This window comes from Myotis lucifugus, unplaced genomic scaffold (assembly GCF_000147115.1).
Source record: "Myotis lucifugus unplaced genomic scaffold, Myoluc2.0 scaffold_18, whole genome shotgun sequence".
Taxonomy (NCBI): domain Eukaryota; kingdom Metazoa; phylum Chordata; class Mammalia; order Chiroptera; family Vespertilionidae; genus Myotis; species Myotis lucifugus.
In genome coordinates this window covers 11,554,910-11,577,171 of record NW_005871066.1, presented here as the reverse complement: position 1 = coordinate 11,577,171, position 22,262 = coordinate 11,554,910, and the positions used below count along the sequence as shown (strand labels likewise).

Below are 22,262 nucleotides of genomic sequence, written 5' to 3'. Positions count from 1 at the left end.
CATCACCACCATGCTTAGTATTAAGTAAATAAAAATGCAAGCAGAAGCTTTCCTACTCAAGTATTTAAGGCAAAGCTTTAATAGACATTAAATTCCATTGGTAAATACATGGATTTCCACAGGAAGTCAAAATCCTCAAACAGAAAGATGTGTTTTCATAGTTATCCTGATACAGAACTCAAACTTGAAAGAAATATTTTTACAGTAGAAAAAGGATTCAATATTGAGATGAAAACATGTAAATTCCTAAGTGGCTACATTAGTAATGTACATATGATGACTAAGAATAATACTTTTCTTTATCAGTGATGCAAACATAAGTATTAATTCCCTGAAAGATACATTTCTTTATAATAATTTTTTAATCTGCCTCCTTATTTACCGAAAATATATATTCAAAATGCACACATTAAAAACTGGGCTTTGGTTTCAATGTGCTTTAGCAGCATTGAATTCTAAAACTGCCTCTTTTCTTCTATTAGTTTAAATAAAAAATCACATATCCTGGAAATCAGAGCATTGACCCTGAAATGTCAAAATGCTGGAGAAAGAGGGGGAGTCCTTTTAACTACCCAGAAAGAATTACATAATGAAAATGCACAAGCAGATCTTTATCTCTGTAGATCGTGGCACACCTTGGCTTTTATTAGGTGCGACTTCTCCTAATTGGTGGTTCCATCTCTTGGGCAATGAGGAATGTCAGTGTTCCTCAGTTCCCACAGGAAAAAGGGAAACTTCAGTAATGTCTCACATTGGTAATGATGCCAGCTAATCAAAGAGGAAAGTGAAATTGACTTGAAGGAGATTAAAAGGTATTATGAAGTACATTAGACTGAATGAAGGGAAGAGAATGTATTTGTCTTTTTCAATTTTCTTTTTCATTTTGCAGATAAACCCTTCAAAATGTAGACATAAGTAAAAAATAAAATGGGAATAACTCGAGATTCTATAAGGAGAGATGAAGCTTAATGTACTTCTTAGTAATAAAACATCAAAGTAGAAAGAATGTGAATGGTAATTAAAACTTGTGAGGCAGCCTAGAAATCTGAGGCAGGCCCAATTAAATGGAACCAGCACATAATTTAAGGTGCTTAGAGACCATCAGTTGGTACATGTGAATACAAAAATAATGTTAAGGCATTCGACAGAGAAGAAATCAAGAGGTACTTTAGCTTGTTTCGTAGAGCAGAGGTAAGAGATGAATTTTCCATTCAGCGTGAAACAGCAAGGAAGGTGATCACAAAAACATTGGCTAGTATTAGGGCAACACACTCAAAACTAATCCACCACAAACCTAACATCCTGATTTGAAGCTGCTTGCTAAATGCTCCTTTGAAGTGAAAAAAGTTTATGCTTATTCAGTTTTTTTCCTGAAGGTCCATTTTATGGGGAAATTGTTTGTGCTTTAGTGCCCCCAAATCACATACAGTATATACACAAACATTATATACACATTTCCTTTTGACCAATTTGCATCTTTGTAGGTAAAAATGCTAAAATTTGATTAAGATCATTTAGATTTGGTTTTGGCTTTCCAAATTTTACAAAATGAATGAGATAAAGTTGCCAGTCCTCAGTGTTTAGTGTCCTGATATATATACTGAAATCTGTAGCAGGAACAATACATTATCAAAAAAATTAACCTATTTTCAGCTTCCAATTCTACCTATATGTATTAGGTAAGGGTATCCTAAAAAATCATTTTCTCCCTTATATTTTCAAAGTGCATTTAAAAAAAATCAATTATTCATAGTTTTTGGAGGTAGCTCAAAATTCTCCTCTTGTTACACATGAGGAAACTGAGGCACCGTGAGCATAGGTGACTTGTTTCAGTAACAGAAAACTCCTTGGTGAAATTAAGTGGCTAACTGTAGCATGCATATATATGTGCTACGGCACCACCTGCGTAGCATTTGGTGTAAAAAACCTACTTTGATTATTTGTTATGAATAAAGTTCATTTCACTGAGACTATGAATGAGACAGAATGGACCTCCAAATGTATCTAATCAGCTCTCTTCACTTAAGATGGTTCAGAGTAATCAAGTGACTTCAGAGCCCTTAGGACTGAGCCTCAGGTCAGCTGATTCCTCTCTCTCTCTATATATATATATATTAGTATTCTGCACTGGCTTACTAAAAGTAGAATCATGCTGAGGGAATCATTTAATATAAAATATGATATCTGAATAATGTCAAACATAAAATATAAATCTTATTAATATATTGAGTTAGAGCTAAGAAACCAGAAAAATATGAGTGTACAGAGAGAATAAAATTTAAGTCAAAGTGCATGGTATATTAACACTTAAGATCTGCATTTAGGTTTGTAAAATATTTCCTTGCAGCTATATTTGTGCTTAGCGTCTGACATTTAGATTAAAAATAGAAAATCTCATAAATCACATTCTCATAACCACACTCCCTTATTCTGTCGGGGCTTTTGATTTAGGGATTGTAGGCATGCAATAGAAATATACTGTTCCTTTCTTTTTAAAAAAATGTCTTTACAAATGTAACTTAGCCTAACCTCTTCTATGTTTTTATGCTTAAAAAATATATCACTTAATATTTGGCATGTAAGCTACTCAGAGTAAGAAGTGCTATAAGCATGTGAGAGTCAATTTTATCATTACTCTAGTGTGAATGTAAGAAATACATTTATGTGAGCAGTCCTCTGAAAAATATCTACTTATGTACACAGCCTTGACTAACCTTGCAGAAGGCCCTTAAGAAAAGAACAGAAATGAGTCTTTAAAATCAGTTTTAGCCAATTCATTACTTAACCTATACCTGAACTCTTTATGTGAACTGGCAATCGTATTAGTAAAGTTACTACATAAAACATAAAACAGAAACTTGCAAATGTAAAGGAAGTTTCCTAATGTAAAAAATCATAATCACGTACTTTCAAATTTATATCAAATTTATTTCATTAAAAGCTCCTGTGCTCGTATTTATTCAAAGCTTTCATCACTGGTATGTACGTATCTTGATTCTCCATGCTTCAAGACAAAAAAGTCTTCATTCTTAAGTCCATACCTTTCTAGAGCCTCATTCAGTTTCACTGGAGGCTCTAAGTAATGCTGGCAAAGGGCAGAGAGAGGAAAAAGGGGAGAAAGGTTAACCATACATGTATTTGGGGATATTTCAAATAAGAATTCAAACCAAAATGACTAACATGTCTACTTAAAATAATGCCCTTTTCACTGAAGCATTAGCAAATGAGTTAATCACATTTTCTAATACAAGAGTCATTAATGTTAAGTCGATAGAAACGTCATACTTACCAATCTATCCAAACACCATGTGTGTCAAATTTGGTTCCAACTTAGATTGAACAACATTAAATTGCATGAAATCTGGTCACTATTTCACTACATGAAATTTCAATCTAAACGGAATCAATGCCTAAGATAATATTAGAGAATTAAATATTACCAATATTTTTTAATATAGAAACTTACATTGCAGGAGTGTTGTGTGTGTAAGCAAATGCTAGAGAAACCTTTTTGGCTGAAGAAGGGTTGTTATCCTCAAATCCCTAGCCACATATTGATACTGTAGTGTACAGAGCAAAAGAGGGACAGAAATATGACAGGTGGAATGTCCCTTTGTGTGTTCCCCTTTTCAATCTAAAAAAAAAAAGTGAAGACAGCTTATTAACCTATCAAATGTTTTCCAAATAAACTGAAACCACTTGGATATGTGTTATTCTAACTACTGATTTAAAAGATATTAACAATTAAAAATATGTTTAAAAAAAGATATTTTTAAAAAATCACCTCACCAGTTTTTCTCTTTTGGTCTAAATCTTTACATTGTATAATTGCTACTTTTCCCCTTTATTTCAAATGGATTTCCCCCAATTTCAATTTTAAAAGCTTGTAAAATGTGGAAAAAAATCAAACAGTGTCTCATCACCAGGGGGCGGTCTGCCTCCACCCTTCACACAACCAGCATCCTTTGAGCACCGTACAGTAGTCAGACCAAGGAACCAAGCAGAACCATGGAGCTTGCAATCTAATACAGAGACAGATAAGAAATGAATAAGTAAGAAAACAGTATCTGATCTGAGTGGTTGATATATTCTGGGGACAAAATGTGGGCAAGTGTGGGATGTGGAGGTTTCATTTTAAATGCAGCAGTCCAAGAAGTTCTCTCTGAGAAGGTGATATTTGAACAAAGACCTGCTGGGACAGAATGCACAGGGCTTTGCAGGCGATTGTGAGGGCTGTGGCTCTGACTGAGTAGGATGGGAAGCTACTCAGTAGAGGAGTGTCATGATCTGATTCAAGGTGTAAAGGTCACTGTCCTCTGCAGTGCTGGGAACAGACTGTAAGGGCAGCATGTAGCAGGGAAGCGATGAGAAATGGTCAAAGTCCTAATATAATTGGAAGGGTGAGCTGATTGCATGTGGGGGAAAACTGGATGGAGGGAAGATATGAGAGCAAAAGAAGTCAAGGTTTTGGCCTGAGCAACTGGAAGGAGGATTTGCCATTTACTGAGATGTATGAGAAATAAATTTGAGGGAAGCTCAGAAAGTTTGGCTTTGGACTTAGATTTTGGTACCATTGTTAAGAAAGCAGTTGGAAATATAAATGTGGATTATGGGAAAAACCTGAGCTACAGAGGGACAGTCGATAAGTGGTATTTAAAGCCATGAGACTGACGAAATCCCCACAGGAGTAACCAGCTAGAGACGAAGTCCCTGGGCTGAGTCCTAAGGTACTCACTGTTGAGAGGAAGCATAAGTGAGGAACTGGCAGCAGAGACTAAGAAGGGACAGCTGGTGATGTACTAGAAAAATGAGGAAAGTTTTCTGTCAAAATGCACAGGTTTGGCCCTGGCTGGTGTGACTCGGTTAGTTGGGCATCATCCCATAAACTGAGAGACCACGGGTTCAATTCCCAATCAGGGCACATGCCTAGGTTTTGGGCTCAATCCCCGATAGGAGACATGGAGGAGGCAGCTGATTAATGTTTCTCTCTCATCGATGTTTCTATTTCTCTATCCCTCTCCCTTCCTCTCTCTCTCAAATCAATAAAAACATTTTTTTAAAACCTTGTTTTGTTCCATTCTTTTCCCTATAAGTCTTAGCCAACAATATAATTACACAATCACCCTACACTAATTTCTTTGCTAAGCTATAACTTTGGTTATAAGCTGTAACTTGGTATGGATTTTGATGCTAAAATATCTGTGTTTCTTCATAGGTCAATTCTTGGCTGTTTGAAACCATCTAGAAGAGGGGGTGGGGAACCTCTTTTCTGCCAAGGGCCATTTGGATATTTATGACATCATTCATGGGCCATACAAAATTATCAACTTAAAAATTAGCCTGCTCTATTTGGTCAAACATTTAATTAACTTGCTCCTAATGCCTTGGCAGGTCCAGACCAAATGATTTCAATACGGCCCTAGGGCCGGATGTTCCCCACTCCTGATCTAGAAGATAGGCCCAGAAGAAGGGCCTAACTGAGCTTATGAGTGACTGGAAGCTGTCTCAGTGGGAGCACTTCAGTCCCGCAAGAGAGAAAAATACCCATGGCCCTGGGGCCAAACACTGTATAGAGCAAGACAGTCCATTCGAGGAGAATTAGAGTAAGTGGTGGAAGCAGAAGCTCCCAGCTTCAAGCCAGTAAGGGTCAGGAACCAGCCCACAACAACTCATACATACCCTTTTAAGGGTTATGTTTTATGATCTATCCCAATAGAATATAAAGTCACTGGTCATTTAAAAAGTTAACATATGTTTTGTAATGCTTGAAATATGTTTCCCCCAGAACTGAGTTGTTTTAAGTTTTAGTGCTTAAATACGTCATCTAGAAAATTCATTCATTTCCTAGATAAATTAAATGTTATATGTATAATTTCAAAGTGTTGCTGAGTTAAGACTGTCCTTAACCTGCTTATATTATAGTAAACAGCTAATATATCTACTTTCATGCAAATTGTTTTAAAGTGTTTACAAATCAGGCAAAACATCCTCCCTGAAAATGCCATCTATTTTATAACAAACTCATGGTTGTCAGGTTTATGCAACGAATGTCAAAATGTGAACAAATTGCTAAGTGAGTTTTTCTTACATGCTTCATTAAGAAAGAAAGATGGAGGTTAGATTTTTAACAAATAATTCTTGAAGGCTGAATAATACAACTCGTGAAGACGGGTTTTCTATCTTCTCAGTAAAGAGCACAACAATCACTGAAGTTAAAAATCTAGGTGTCATCCTAGATTCCTCTCTGCACAGGTTTAATAAAATAATTCTAAGTCACTGGTATATATTGCATGTGGAGCATATATATGCATATATCTCTATATGGAACACACATATGGAATAAGAAATGCCACCAAATATAGTGGTGTACCAATAGAAACCAATATCAAACTTCCCCCTTCTTCAAGTACAAAGACACATTCTCATTCATCCTCCCCATCCCTGTGGTCCTTCACTCCATTCCATCTCCCAACTGTGGCTCAGGATTGTTGCATCACAATGTGGGAATCTTGAGTGGGGAGAATAGGCAGTGGGCAGGCAGTGTATTAGGTAATTTTGGAACAAGCTGTAATCTAGGGAAAGGGCAGGCCAAAAACAGGACGAAAGGGAGTGCTTGACACAGCATGAAAACGGTTCCTGCCCTGGATGCGGAAGATGCCACATAAAGCAAAGTAGAAGCCAACCAGCCATTTCTAAATTTTGCTGAGGGCAGGTCCTGGATCCAGGAAAGACGAGAAAGCTTTCTTCTATCCTCCTGCTTGATCCCAGAACTGGCTAGTAGCAAAGTTGTAGGGTTCTGCTACCTTAAGCAAAAAATCAGTTCTTCACCCAGCCTGCATGGCTCAGTGGTTGAGCACCTACCTATGAGCCAGGAGGTCACGGTTCGATTCCCCATCAAGGCACATGCCCAGGTTTCAGACTCGATCCCCAGTGTAGGGCATGTAATGGATGATTCTCTCTCATCACTAATGTTTCTATCTCACTCTCACTCTCTCTTCCTCTCTGAAATCAATTTTAATTTTAAAAAATCAGTTCTATAAGTCTGAGTAAAAGTACCATTTCTCTCAACACCTGGCACCTAGCAGACACTGAATCGATGTTTACTGGATGAATAACATTTCTAAAAAGTTCTAAGTTGTCCAGCCTTACTTCCTCCATATGACATCCATACTCTGGCTGAACAGAATCCCTCACTACCCCAGGTGCTGCTTCCGATCGTACACTCTGCCCTTTCCTCTTGAAATGCCTTCTCATGGCCAAGTTCAAATGTGACCTCTTCCATGAAGCTCTCCCTGATCCCTCCAATCAGCAACTATCCCTGATTCTGAGGCCACTTACCCCTTTGACATCTGTTTTAGAGTTATTATGTACATGTCTTACATGTTCTGCTAGAACGAAAGGCTCCCCAAGAGAGAAGACATGGTGGTTCATTTTTCTGTTTCCCAAGACTACACTCATTTTTTGTTATATAAACACACGCTTCATTACAGAAATAAGTCAAAAGAACAGCATGCAGTGAGGGTTTTTTCACTATATAAATACTGTTATACTAACTCATGATTTAGCACTTCATGTGATGACTATGAATCACTCAGGTTCTGATTCCAGTTGATCTCTGAACACACCAAAGGGAGTGGTAATGCCTGAATCTTATCATAGATCAAACACACCAGTTATTTTTATCACAGACTGACCTCATTTGCTAAGGCAAAAGTTCCCCAGTGAATGGCCACAGATTTCTTTGCTTGAACATCAATGTGAATCCTTACAGCTTCTTCTGGGTCCACATGCTGGTATTTCATAAACCACCTGATGAAACACAGCAATTTATTAATTCAAGCCTTTGAAATATATAATGACTGCTTCATCTAATCAACCTTTAAGATTCTGCACAGGAAAAAAATCACAGGCAAAACCATCTCCTTTAAGTCTACTTTTCTTCGTAAAAACTTAAGCAAAAATATTTCATGTACAAACTGCTATACAATAGATAAGTCTCAAGCAAAACTCTCCTTTGAATAGTAAGATTTTGTGCTATGTGTATTTTGATTTTATTGATGATTTATTCTGAAAATGTCTTACTGTTACTTTAAAAAGTAGATAGTTTGCAATCCTGGTGTGAATCAAAACAATGGGAAAGAATTAGAAAATAAAAGTCTACTTGCAAAAGAACATGAAAAACTTGCTGAAACAAATTTTTAAAAAGGGGACACACATAATACTTTCAACAATAAAGATTTAAATAATAATAAAATAAAAATGATTAAAGAAAAAAAACTTGCTAAATTGAAAAGCCAACAAAAATTCATGTGTAATATTTAAAGATCAGGAGCAAGAAAACCCCAATTACTACCTAAGGATATTATTTAAACAGCATACAACTGAACAGTGAGGTGTTTTGGTTGGACAAGAAGACAGGGCTCACGAGGGGGATAATTAGAGCGTAGAAACACTGAAAGGCTGCCTAACGCCTTGGAAAGAGCAGGGTACACTTTCAGGAGAAATAATTATTATTTCCAATAAAAAGGGAAGTGTACAGTCTACAGGCAAATCCTTTGCTTTCCCAGCCATTAGTTTAGAAGAGGAAAAGCAACACTGTCTTCACATTATGTATATCCCGGGGCTGCTACTGCCCACTACGGCTGCAGTCAAGACCGATGGGTAGGGACTAGCACAGGTGCTTCTACACTTCACAGAACACATCATGGAGCAGCTCATCCATCTCTTACAGCCAGAAGATTGTTTTTTACTGTAGGAGCTGCCGAGCCCTTTGGGAGCCTAGAAACAAAGACACTGTTCTCAGCGGCAGAGGAGACAGGCACTGTGCTGCCACAGCTCCTAACTCTCAGGATGCAGGGCGAGGTGAAAACAGTTGCTGGTGCTTTACCTGGTAAATAGGTAAAAATATCTAGCCACTTAAATAAACTAGAAAGACACATAAATGGGAGAAATAAGCATTAATAAAGACAGCTTTAGTGAACTTAGAAAGTTAATTAAATAAATAAAACAAAATCAGATGGAAACCAATGATCAGGTTTGCTCAATGCACTATGTGTTAGTGTTGACTTTGTTACTGTTAGTTTTTATTTTCTCTTAACTTGTGCATATCAACCAGAGTTGACTGCAATCTAACTGAATTATCTGAAATAACTTCTCTTTTCCTTAAATAGACAGGATTCAGGAAAACACAGGCAGTGGGTCTCCTAGTTCTCAAAAGTTCGTGTGACCTTTATCCACTCCAGAGACAGGTGATGAGTATGTCGGTTGGAAGGCAAGGGGTGAGTAATGCAACAATGTCATTACCAGACTGAATTCAGTGCTGACTGAAATAAGACCAACACAAGTGAGCAATGCTATGGGCCGTTCCTGGGTTTCCTCGGGCACACACAGGAGAGCTCCAAACGCTTTGGAACGGGGGTGCGTTCCAGGCATGCAGCAAGGAGTGGTGACAGAGGAGAGCATCCTCCAAGCGAAAGAGAGAACAAGCGTTAGGTCTGACACTGGCTGATCGGTTTAACTTCCGTCAAAATGGTGCCTGAACTTCTGGGTTAGGCACAGAAATGTTTTTGTTGGTAATATAATTTCTGGCTTTGAATAATTATTTAACTAATATAACTTTGATTATTTAAAATTTTTAATTGAATCTGACCCACTAACCCCCAACCAATGTATAGCAAAGTCCACCAGTAAAATCACAAATTATGTGGTATCACAAAATCATGGCTACTTTACTTTGAAGTTCAGTTAGCTTATTCTGGTATAAACAATAGCGGGAATGTTGTTTTTTGGAAGCACACGTACCTTGGTGCATATGCTCCAATGGGAAGAGCTGCAAGGTCAAAAGGTCCAAACCTTCTTCCTATCTCTTCAAAAACAGGGCAATAACCAGTGTCTCCTGCGAAAAAAAACCGATTCCAAGGGCCCAACACAGACCAGCTGCCCCACAGAGCCTTGTTGTCATCCCATAGAGTCCTTTTACACCAGTGCTGGGAAGGCGTCAAGACAAAGGTGACCTTGTCATGTCCGGGGACACAGTTCTCCTCCCACCAGTCCAGCTCGATCACGTTCTCACAGCCACATTTCTGCATCCAGTCGAGGAGACCCAACGGCACAAACCACCTCAGGTCATTACCAAATCGCTCGTTCAAAGAGATGACAGAACTGTAGTCCAGGTGGTCGTAGTGGCTGTGACTGATGAGGACCGCGTCTATGGCGGGGAGCTCGCTGACAGAGCACGGCGCCTGCCGAAAACGCTTCGGACCCATGTACTGCGACGGTGAAGCACGAGCGCTAAACATGGGGTCTGTGAGAAAGATGAGCTCGTCCATTTCCACCATTACCGAGGCATGTCCCAGCCACGTGACTCTTAGGCCAGCTTCGCTCACTCCAGCTGCTTCAGGGTCATTGATAAAATATGGCTTAAGCACAGGGAGTTCTTTATCAAGTTCCTAAGTGTACAAAAAAAGGAAAGCAGCCCTTAGACAAAAGTTAAAAGGTCTTATGTCATCACAGGACATGTTTGACATAAATAATAGAAAGAAGAGCTATTTGGGGAGAACTGAAGTCATTCAATAAATTTGCTGTTTTTGCTTTGCTCTTGAAAAGGCATGCTTCTTTCTGAATCTGCCACACTAATCGTGATAATATAGTAATGTAAGACACTCTTAACCCCAAATGCAGTAAACAAAGGAAAAATTGAATTTAAAACTGAGCACTGCTGAATGTACTGAATGTTTCCAAGGCTCTCTTACTAAGTACTAGTGGCAGACGAGCCCAGCTGCAGTCACTTCTGCCATTTCAGGTGGCTCGCGCATTTACTGCTTGAAAACCGCCTCGGACACAGGTCAGTCCCTAAAACAGTAAAGAAAACTCACAGCCATTTATTTACAGATCTTGGATCTCAGACATGAATCTGACTTTTTGAGAAGAATTCAAATCAGAGCATGATGATGATTCCTGGGCGGATCTCAATCATAGACCGTTCTCCTCATTCTTTCTCTTAACGTTTTCTATCATTGATCAAACCAAAGCAAAACATGGTTCCTGCCTGAGCGAAGTTAATCATTTGGGGGGTGGGGGAGAGAGGTGGGGGGGCTAAGCAAATGTAAAACAATAACTACAACGAATACGATATGTTAATCCCTTGGTTATTCTACATATTGTCCTTGGATTGAGCTCAATCAAGAAGCAGCTGTGTTTTAGGGCCTCATGTAACAACTTCACCCCTACCTTCCACTCACCCCAGAAACATCTATCAGTTCTCAGTAAGAAGAGCTCTTCTCTGGAGCAACTGGCTTTCCGCACTGGACTGTCACCGGGAAAACTCTGAGTCCGAGCTTCCCTTTTCACCCTGATGAGGAAACTCAGAGTAGACGCTGAAGCTGCCTCCAGCATCGTGCGGGCCATGGTGGAACATATTTCTATCCTAACTTTATTCTTGACTTTATTTTCCTATCCTCATAGTCCATTTGCTCTTATATGTTCATCCATCTGCTTTTTACTGCAACATGTATTTTTATAAGCTGCTGCAAATCCATTCTGAAAAGGGTATGACACTGGATAAGTAACTACAAGACATGCTATACAGCCTGATAGGAAGGAACGAAGAGCCCTGTTGCCACAGGTATGACAGACACCATAACCTGCGTGAGCTCCTGAAGAATGATGAGAAGTTCATGATGCAGAGAAAAGGAGGAAGGGCGTTTCAGGGTGAGAAAGTGCCTAAGCAAAGGCAGAGCCAAACAGAAGCTGGCGTTTTGGGGTGAGGGGACAAACTACATCTATAAAGGATCAGAATACAGTAAGAGCCCTGAATGCCACACTCCACCCAGAGACAATGAGAAAGCATCTTAAAAATACAAAAAGACATGACCCAATTTCTGTTTCGAGAAAACACTGTCAGAGTGAAAATGATGACCTTGGATTGTGTCACAATAGCTGCCATGAGTGACGAAGACCTGAACAAAGGAGACAGCAATGAGCAGAGACGAGAGGGCAGGTGGAGAAGAAGCTGGTGAGGGCAAAGTGAGAAGTCACTGAGAAGGTCTGACTGGGAAAAGGACCTGGACAGAAGAGGAGCAGCACAGCTGGAGGACAACAAACACTTCTCTCAGCCACCCTGAGTCTTGGTTTCCTCATCAGTAAAAGGGGTTTAACAATTATACCTGCACTTCATGGCTGTGGGGACTGGCTTGCGGTGGCTGGCACACTGTAAGCACTCTAAAGATTTCCAAAAGAAGAAAGCCCCACCCCTGACAACCAGTCAGGCACCAACCCTACCGATCTCTTACAATGTGCCTGTTTCCTCTCTCATAGTTACTAACCGACCTAAGTAACATCCTAACACTTAAAAGTCCTAATTGCTTAACTGTCTGCCTATCAACTGAATCCATAAACAGCCACCTCAAAAGCTATCTACTTGTGGTATAACTCTCTCCCCTGCTGAAAAACACCTTCACTGGCTCTCTACTGCTTGCCAGCACACGTCTCACCTCCTACCCAGCAAGCCTCTTTGGACTCCCCCAACCCCTTCACCAGCTATTTCATTCACCTCTACACTGCTGTGTTCCAACTACACCGAGGCCGCTCTCTGTTCCCAGACTGAGCTGGAGAGCCCTGCACAATATTGATCCCATTTCTCAGGTTGAACGTCTTCCCTTCCGTGCCCCCGAGTCCTTAATCAAATTGCACAGCCTTCACGAGACCATCCCCGGGTGTCCACTGCTGGAAGCAAGCACTCCTGCCTCTCAACTTCATGTCACTTAGCTCATGCATCAGCTATGAATATTCTGTCTTATGCCCTGGTTAAATGTATACAGGATGTATCTTATGTCTTATTCAACTCAGAATCACTCACAGTGCCTGATTCAGTGATGAAATACAACATGTATTCATAAAATTAGTTGGATGAGTGAAAGAATGAATGTAAATTTTTCAAATCAGTTCTCAAAGTTAGTAATCAGGGTTAGTGAATAATAATAAGTGCCATATAGTGTACTTATCAAGAATTAAGGAGAGCCCTAGCCGGTTTGGCTCAGTGGATAAAGCATCAGCCTGCAGACTGAAGGGTCCCAGGTTTGATTCCAGTCCAGGGCATGGGCTCAGATTTCGGACTTGATCCCCAGTAGGGGGCATGCAGGAAGCATCCGATCAATGATTCTCTCTCATCATTGATGTTTCTATCTCTCTCTCCCTATCCCTTCCTCTCTAAAATCAATAAAATATATGTATTTTTTAAAAAAGAATTAAGGAGAAAAGAGAATCAAGGAATATAAATTGAGTACCTACCATATGTACTCATATTAGGCTTCATATTAGGCACATAATAATGATGATGATTTATCTAATACAGGGTGAGGCAATAATAGGTTTACAGTTTTTAGTTCACAAAACAGAGTTTATTGTTGTATTATTAATTTATTATTGTATTATTTTTCATATGAACAACTATAAATGTACTCTTGCCCCATCCTGTATATCAAGTAATTTAGGATAACACAAAATAAAATCACATTAACAATAGCTACCATTTATGGAGTGCTTACTAAGTGCTAGACACTGTACTAACTGCTTCATAAAAATTTTTAATTTCATAGCAACCACAATACTGGACGTAGATACATTAAGTATCTCCACTTCACAGGTGAGAAAACAAAAAATTAGAGAAGTCACAATATTCATACAAGGTAACCCAGCAGCTAGCTTCCACACACACTGTCCCTTACCATTATACTACTCCCAAATATTATCTCAGATGGGAGAGAATAAGGACACAAGGAAGTTTTGGAAATGACGAATATGTTCATTATCTTGTTTGTGGTGATCATTTCATGGGTATAAACTTATCGTCAAAACTCATCAAATTGTACTTTTTGAATATGTGGAACTTGTAGTATATATTTTTTCTTAATTTTTGCCCTTCGGAACTTATATTAATAAAACTATAAAAAATGTTTAAGTGACATCATGTTTAAACAGTACATCAAAATACCTGTAACAAAAATCCCTGAAAACTGTTGCATTTTCTTTTTCCTGAGCTTAAAAATCATTTCAGGTTTAGTACCTGGTATTATGCATTGACTCTGGAAGGGAAACAAAACCTGAATCGAGCACCTCTGGCAGCCTCGACTTGTTCTCCAAACAAAGTATTAACAGGTAAGGTCCTGAAAGGACTGTCACAAAGGCCATATATTATATGATCCTTATTTTTACGAAATATCAGAAATAGGCAAATCCATAGAGACAGAAAGCAGGCTAGCAATTTCCAGGGGCTGGAGGAGGGCAGGGGAACTGGAGGGTGGGGACTAAGGACATGGGGCTTCCTTTTAGGGTAATGGAAGTGTATTATTGTGGCAACGGCTGCACAGCTCTTAGTGTACTGAAAACCACTGACTGTATACTTTAAGCAGGTCAATTTTGTAGAAGGTGAATTATATCTCAACAAAGCTGTTTTTAAAAAAAAGTCAAAGTACTGACATCTGAATTAAGCAACCACACTTTTCTCATGTTCCTTTCTCCATGCTAAGACCATCACAAATGAGCAGCTTATTTTAAAGAAGTTGATCTCTAGCTACTATTCCATAAATATGATTCAAAGAAATAGTCTCAATTAGATTCCAAAAAGAAAAATAATTTTTTTTTTACTTAATCATCAGACTTTGAAAAAGCACACAGAATGGGGGTTGGGAAATTCTTATTTATTTGAGAAAACTAAGCACTCACTTGGCATTCTCTTTACTGGATGGAGATTTTCCTTGCTAGTCTTCCTTTTTTTAAGCTGCAAATGGGAAAATCCCTAGGCTCATATTTAACCAGTATACCAGTTAATATTTCACTTTTCTTGGGGAAAGGGAAAAATCCTAGCATTCATTCAACCACTAACCTTTGCCAGGTGCTTTAGGTGCATTATGTCATCTAACCATGTGAAGCCGATGTCACTGGCATTTTACAGATAACAAGACCAAGGCAAGGGGTGGGGGCCAGTCATAAGAAACTCAGCAAGGTCAAATAACAAGCCCTAACCGGTTTGGCTCAGTGGATAGAGCGTCAGCCTGCAGACTGAAAGGTCCCAGGTTCGATTCCAGTCAAGGCCATGTACCTTGGTTCTGGGCACATCTCCAGTAGGAGGTGTGCAGGAGGCAGCTCATTGATGTTTCTAACTCTCTATCCCTCTCCCTTCCTCTCTGTAAAAAAAAAATCAATAAAATATACTCTTTTTAAAAAAAAGGTCAAATAACAAGTGTCCAATCAAGAGTGGAATCAAGGTGTTCCTAACTCTCAAGACCCTCTCTTTTCATTAAACCATAATTCTTTCCATGGCATAAATGATATTAACTTTAAAACAATGAAATCCATATTCTTGATAATATTATTTTAAGAGTATGTGTTTGTGTGCATGAGTGAGATACATTTGATGAAAATCTGTTAAATACGAACGTATTTTAAAATGAAGTTAATAAAAATTTGAGGAAATCTGTCAGATATAAAACAACAAAAAAAGAGGATATACAGGAGAAATAAAAAGAAAACTACGGAGGATTGATCCAGTAGATCCATATAATAATTAGTAGTTGATTTTGAATGGAAAGATGGAGAGAAAGAAATTTTCAAGAAAATTTCCTAGAAGTTAAGGAAACAGACTTTTACACCTAAAGGGCCCACCAGGCATCAAGCATGATGAATAAATAACCACACATCATGGTAAAATTTCAGAACACTGATGCCAAAGAAATTATCTTTCCCAAGTTTCTACAGAAATAAAGGTTTCTCCATAGCAATACTAAAAATAAGGTCACAGAGGTAATGCTTTCAAATTCTGAGAGAAAACTGTTTCCAAACTAAATTTCTATACCCACACTATCAGTTAGAGTGAGAATAACCCTGGCCAGGAGGCTCAGTTGGTTGGAGCATCGACCCATACACCAAAAGGTTTCGGGTTAGATTCACAATCAGGACACATACCTAGGTTGTGGGTTCAATCCCCTGTTGGGGCACAGATAGGAGGCAACCAACCAATGTTTCTCTCTCACATTGATGCTTTTCTCTCTTTCTCTTTCTCTTTCTTTCTCTCTCTCTCTCTCTCTCTCTCTCTCTCTCTCTCTCTCTCTCTCTCTCTCCCCCTTCCTCTCTCAAATCATTTTTTTTAAAGCAACATATACTCAGGTGAGGATTTTAAAAAAAGAGTAAGAGTAAAGACATTTCAGATAAGCAAGGTATCAAAAATTGACTTCCCAAGTACCTTTGTCTCAGAATATACCCCACCAAAATGAGAATATATCCAAGAAAGAGGAATGAGTGGGATGCAGGAAACAGCCAACACCAAAGAGGCTAAGGAGCCAAGATGATGGTGAAGGGAGACACTAGAATGGAAGCTGGCAGGGAGCCTGGAGATGATAGCCCAGTGCTATAATCAAACCCATGACCCTTTAGTGTGCAGGCCAATGCTATAACCACTGAGCAACACCAGCCAGGGCAACATAGTCACAACAATATGAACAGTAAAGGGAAAGTTCAAATATAACCATGGAAAGAGATGGGGAAGGAGAGAGCATTAAGCACAATAGAAAATATGAAGGACCACGGAACGAAAAACACTGCACATTTCCACATAGTGGAGGCATCAAAAATAGTCACATTCACAGAGCCAGAGTGATGGCTGCCAGGGCTGGAGGGAGAGGGAAGTGGGGGCTGCTGTCAATGGGCACAAAGTCTCAGTTAAGCAAAACGAAGCTACTGCACAAAACTGTACCTGTAGTCAACTACATGGACACTTAAAAATTCAAGCTAGATCTCATGTTAAGTGTTCTTACCACAACAAAATTAAAAGAAATCTAAAGGCAAACTCCAGAGGAAAGGGTTGGCAGTTGTTGCCTCTGGGGATAGTGACGGAGTAGCAGGGACTGGGTAGGAGACTAGTACTTGTCTAATAAGCCTTTCAGTAAAAACTGAATACGTGTATTTATTCTCTTCATAAAAATTAAAAATCAACCTGTTCACATACTATCGGATAAATAGAAAATAATTGGTATGCTTCATTTTTCCAAAGGGCACCCTATTCTTCAATATCATACAGCCAAAGATTCTATTTTCAAAGTACTTTCATGTGTCAGATGAACAAAAAACAATTGCAGTGACCTACACGGTCTTATCCTAACTTTATAGACAAAATAAGAAAAGGAACTCCTTGAAGGACTGTGATAGGAACAAGGCCCCACACTGGATAAACCTTGGGCTGGAGTCTGGTTTCCGCAATCCAACCCTGGTGTCCCACTTTTCCAGCCGGCCCTGCTGTGCGGCCTCAGTTCTGTGTCTCTCACACGCCCACGGACAGTCCCCTGCTCACTGCCATAGCAGTAACCGGTAAGGACAGCCTCCTTCCCCTCATGAACCTCAGGAGGTGCCTGTCTCCTCCCTCTCTGAGATTCTCTGTCTCTTCTTCCCTGACTGCGGGTGACAATAACAATCGGGCAAGGCACGGAGCCACCTGCCACCGCACAGCAGTGACAGCATCTGAACAATGCCACGCCTGTGTCCTGCACAATGCTCTAAAGACCCAGGAAAGGCAAGTATCAGGAACTGTCCAAGGACAGAAATGTCATTAAAACAGGAACAAAAGGAGACACATGTAAAACTTCAAATAAAAAAACTAAATAAATAAAAAAGATGTATACAGATTTCATAGAAAAAATGATTCTGATAAAATACTTTGATTTAAAAAACAACAGAAACAGAAATTTATGTCCCATTCAACATGTAAAATTTGTACAAAAATACTGTCTTTGAAAATGATTTATAATCTGTAGACTTAATACCTGGGAGATGTCGTGATATGTGAATCCCATTTTTTGAAGTGTGGGGTCTTCTTTCTCCAAATAGATCTGATCGTCAAAGTTAAAAAAAAAAACACATGCTTTTCTTTGAGACTGCAACTAAATTGTGGAACTCTGCTAGTGACCCTTTTTCATTATATTTAGACCTGTTCTATTAGTTATTTTATAATATTTCTTCCAAAACACTTTCATACTTATATACCTAAGTAAATATGATATGAATTGCATAATATACAGTAATTATAACCCTGCACATATCCCCCTGAAAATTCAAGCACCCACCTGGTACCATACATAGATAATACAATATTACTGACTGATTACATGCTGTACTTTACAAACCCGTGACTATTTTGTAACTACTAATCTGTACCCCTTAATCCCTTCACCTTATTCACCCAGTCCCCACACACTCCTTCCATCTGGCAACCATCAGTTTGTTCTCTGCATCTAAGAGTCTGTTTCTATAAAAACAATAATTTGAAGTTGTGTTTTATTAAACTCTAGCCTCCCAATGCCTAACAAAAACAACTCCCAGAGATGTGATTAAATTCTAAACTGACCTAATAATCTGAAACAGGTGTTCTTTACATGGACCTTCATAGGTTTTGTTTTGTTTTTCCAGAAATGTCTGACTCTATCAGATTTAGGAGTTGGTAAAAATTAATAATTTTAGCAATTTAAAGGGATAAAATATGGAATTAATTAGTTATCTATGAAAATAACAAGTCAACATGCATTTGACCTGGTTCTACGCTTCTACTGGAACAAAAGATAGGTAAGAGATAAGAAATAAAATATAAATTGGAATAGGGCAAAAGTGTCTTCTTTCTCCTTTTACGTGATGCATATTTAAGTGGTCCAGGTTGAGACCTACTTTGACATTTTCTTTAAAAAAAAAATCTTCTGACTTATAAACAGACAAAAACTTACACTTCATTAAAGAATGTAACTCTCACCCGGCCAGCGTGGCTCAGTGGTTGAGCATCGACCTATGAACCAGGAGGTCTCGGGTATATGCAGGCTCGATCCCCAGTGTGGGGTGTGCAGGAGGCAGCCAATCGATGATTCTCTCTCATCACTGATGTTTCTATCTCTCTAGCCCTCTCCCTTCCTCTCTGAAATCAATAAAAATATGTATTTAAAAAAAAGAATTTAACTCCCACCTCCATCACCCTTCCTTCTCTGCTTTATTATCCTCAGAACCTAATCATTTTTAATATACCACAGAATTTACTCACTCGTTTACCGTCTCTCTCGTCCACTGAACCTCAGGTCCAAGCAGCCACGGGTGTGTTTCTGCTTTGTTCATTGCTCTACCTCTCGCACCTAGAGGTTTCTTTAGTAATTGAACACTTGCTCAATAAATGCTCACTAAATGAATGAATGAGTAAATGAGTTAATGAACTGCCTTGAAAGGGTCCAGAAACTCCCTAAACTTATAGTAAAAGGGAATGTGATTATGTGCATGTGAATATTTCTGTAAGAAGAGGATCCACAGCTTTCATCAGATTTTCAAAAGGGGCCAGTATCCAAAAGAGCCTCAGGTGTCCTAGCCAGAGCACTAGAGTATATATACGGCCACATGCTTGGCTAAGTAGATGCAATACTTCTAAATGACAGAGGTGTTTTCTGGTGGAGATGATGTGCTTGAAAGCAAGAGCGAGATTCAAAGAAACCCTGAGGACCATGTGGAGACGGACAAGGAGACTGATTAAGAATGTTAGGAAACTTTAAATTTGTTTTCTATGGGGTCAACAGCCAGGATATTTCCGTACCAATCAGAGAATGTGAGATCTTCTTGGCTTACACTCTCATAATGTAATATGGCGAAATTAATGAGAGAAAAACTATTCACTCTCATTACTGTAAGGGAGGGCGCCTGGACACCTGAGCTAGTGGGCAGAGAAAATCATGAATGACCTGTGAAGACCTGGAGAGGCTAGCCCTCCCTCCTCCTGTCTCCTTTCCGGGGAATAGTTCAGGGATTGGGCATTTTCTCACATGATCTTACCGAAAAGGGAGAAGAAAGCTTCCCTTGAATTATGGGCAAAGGTCCAATAGCCCTGTGCAAAGCCATCTCTGGTAAAAGGCCGCAGCTCTGTCATCACCGTGTCATCACAGGCCAGTGTGTGGAGGTAGGTGCCAAGAGGCAGCCATCCGAGACCACAAGAAAAGCCCCGCCCAGGACACTGCATTGGCGTGCTTGGAGCAGCAAGGAAAACCTAAGGAGCGATTTCAGACTTTTCCTTCACCCCGAATCAATGGGTGAACTGACCACGAAGCTATAAAGTAACTTAATTGCTTCAGAGAACACATGAGCAGTATTGTTGTTAATCCCTAATTTTATATCTTTCAACTGTTCTCCAAAAACAAAATTGTTCGGGAAAGCTTAACACACACACACACAGGCTAAGGACCACTGGCCTGGCAAGCTCTCAGAGTATTTCCAAATCATTAGACTGCAGAGATATACATCTGTCTTCATGGGGTCACTCCCTTCCTCTTTGAAATGAAATCAAACTAAAGACACCACTGCTATCTCTGTATGTTTACAAGCTGTGGCTCAAAAAACAGGAAGAATTTACCCCAATATGCAGCCCACCCATCTTGGCCTCCTGCCCTAACCCTTCTCTTCACAGCTCGACTCCATGCTTATTTCTCTTCATATGGGGTTCTCCAGAAAAAGATTTTTCCTGTTCCTCTCATCCTCAAAGCTGAAACACACACCAAGGTTTTATCTATTAATGTCCTAACTCATTCTAAACAAGTGCTGGTAAGATATTCACGTTAATCAATTCTGTCTACTAGGATTAATACTGTGAACATTACTTAGCATCAAAATGACAATGTCAGTTTTTTATCCCATATCCTTTAAAGAAAAGTAGACACACATACCCAGATAAAATATTTACCACCACCACACCCATCCATCCACCCACTGCCCCTCCTCCCTCTCCCCACTGCAGATCAGGCCTTCAGGGCCCCCACTCTTCTCAACCCATCCCCCACTCCCAACGTCAAGTTCTCTATCTCTCAACTCCTCATAAGCCTGAGGTTGATGGAAGAGTGGCCAGGGGAGATAGGCCAGAGAGGGAAAGGAATCTAAGAGAGGAGAAAAAAGGGTGCTACTGTCATTGGGAGCCACCCACCCCGGCCAAAGTATAATCTGATTCAGCTAATAAACCTTATGCCAAATGTTAGTTTTAGTCTAAATAAAACCAGCATATTTAAAGGCCAATAATTTATTTCCAATTTTTAAAGATCTGAAAAGGTTATCTGAAGATTTCTTTTATAGCTTTAGCAGCTTTATCCAAGGATGAAAAACCAAGTGCTCTTGGGCCACGCCTTAACGCTCAGAAGACATATTCCAAACACACGTCAGGTTATTCCTTTCTGGAACATGTCATGCACTTTCTTACCTTTGTGACCTCCATGCCACCTAGAAAACCACTGCCAAAATACTTTTTATCTCTCGAGGCCCGTGTCAAGTATCAGTTCCTCCGTGAAGCCATTTCCTGCCCCACCAGTGAGAATTACTTGTTTCCCTTCTTGTACCTCTAAAGCACTCTGCTCCTACCTCTAGTTGCCATTAGATCAGTGCTAAGCTGCTTATTCACATATGTACTTACTGCTACACCATGAATTTGAGGGCACCTTATTTACTTTATCTCCCCAGAACCTAGCCCTCTGCTTTATCACATTAAAGTGGCTCAACTAACTAACCTGAGTGTCATAATACAATTCACAGCAAAGTTAAGTTATATATGTGTGTGTGTATAGAGAGAGTAAGTACACAGCACGCGAAAGGGCCAAACGCTACCTCTTTGGAACTGGGAATGCTGCTGTGATCTTTTTCCATTATCAGCCATCTGAGGATATTTGGGATAGAGAGACTTTTCCATGTTGGCCAAGGATTCACAAATCGCCCATCCTTCCCTCTCCTTGATTTAGTGACATCTTCCTCTAGTCTGTAATCCAGTTTGAAGCTTTTCCTGGAAAACCTAGAAGAAGTGCTTCCTCCAGAATTCCGTGCAGAATTTTGGCGTTTTCTTACTACTTCTTTAGGATATTGGCTGCTTGTCATCAGGGTCTGGTTGCTCTCATTTTCATCCATGTCCTTTGGAGAACTAAAAAAGAGGAGGAAAAAATATTGAGTTTACTATAAAGGCATTAAAACATATTATATAGTGTATTTCTTAGCCAATAAAAATTTCCTCAAACTTATAAAAATATTATGTCCCTATTAACTCAAATTTTCTTCTTATAAAATGCAAGTTTAGAATCCAGTATTACTGCATGCTAAATAGAAAAGATGTTTACCTATTCCTGCCAAACCTTTTAAAGTCCTTATCAGCAGTAATCAAAACAATCTAGTCCACCAGCCAGCATTTAAACATGAAATTTTCCATTTCGATGACATCTTGTAGAATA

General features: G+C 39.3%; 1 protein-coding gene across 1 annotated transcript; it reads right to left on the bottom strand.

Annotated features, from left to right (window-relative positions):
- Positions 1-56: 56 nt before the first annotated feature.
- NAPEPLD (N-acyl phosphatidylethanolamine phospholipase D) lies at positions 57-21,958 on the bottom strand. The gene is made up of 4 exons (XM_023751105.1): positions 21,652-21,958; positions 9,802-10,448; positions 7,695-7,809; positions 57-3,085 (listed from the first exon to the last, which is right to left on the bottom strand). Exons 1-4 carry the CDS (start codon positions 21,943-21,945, stop codon positions 2,957-2,959), a joined length of 1,185 nt encoding a protein of 394 aa, XP_023606873.1. The 5' UTR covers positions 21,946-21,958; the 3' UTR covers positions 57-2,956.
- Between the last annotated feature and the right edge of the window lie 304 nt (positions 21,959-22,262).

Bases quoted from the DNA above. Each gene is read 5' to 3' on its own strand.
- NAPEPLD (XM_023751105.1), bottom strand. From the start codon at position 21,945: ATGGATGAAAATGAGAGCAACCAGACCCTGATGACAAGCAGCCAATAT. The intron at 7,810-9,801 runs GTACGTGTGCTT...GTGTTTCATCAG, and splicing joins ATTGGAGCATATGCACCAAG to GTGGTTTATGAAATACCAGC. The intron at 3,086-7,694 runs GTCAGTCTGTGA...GCCCTTTGCCAG, and splicing joins CTTTTGCCTTAGCAAATGAG to CATTACTTAGAGCCTCCAGT.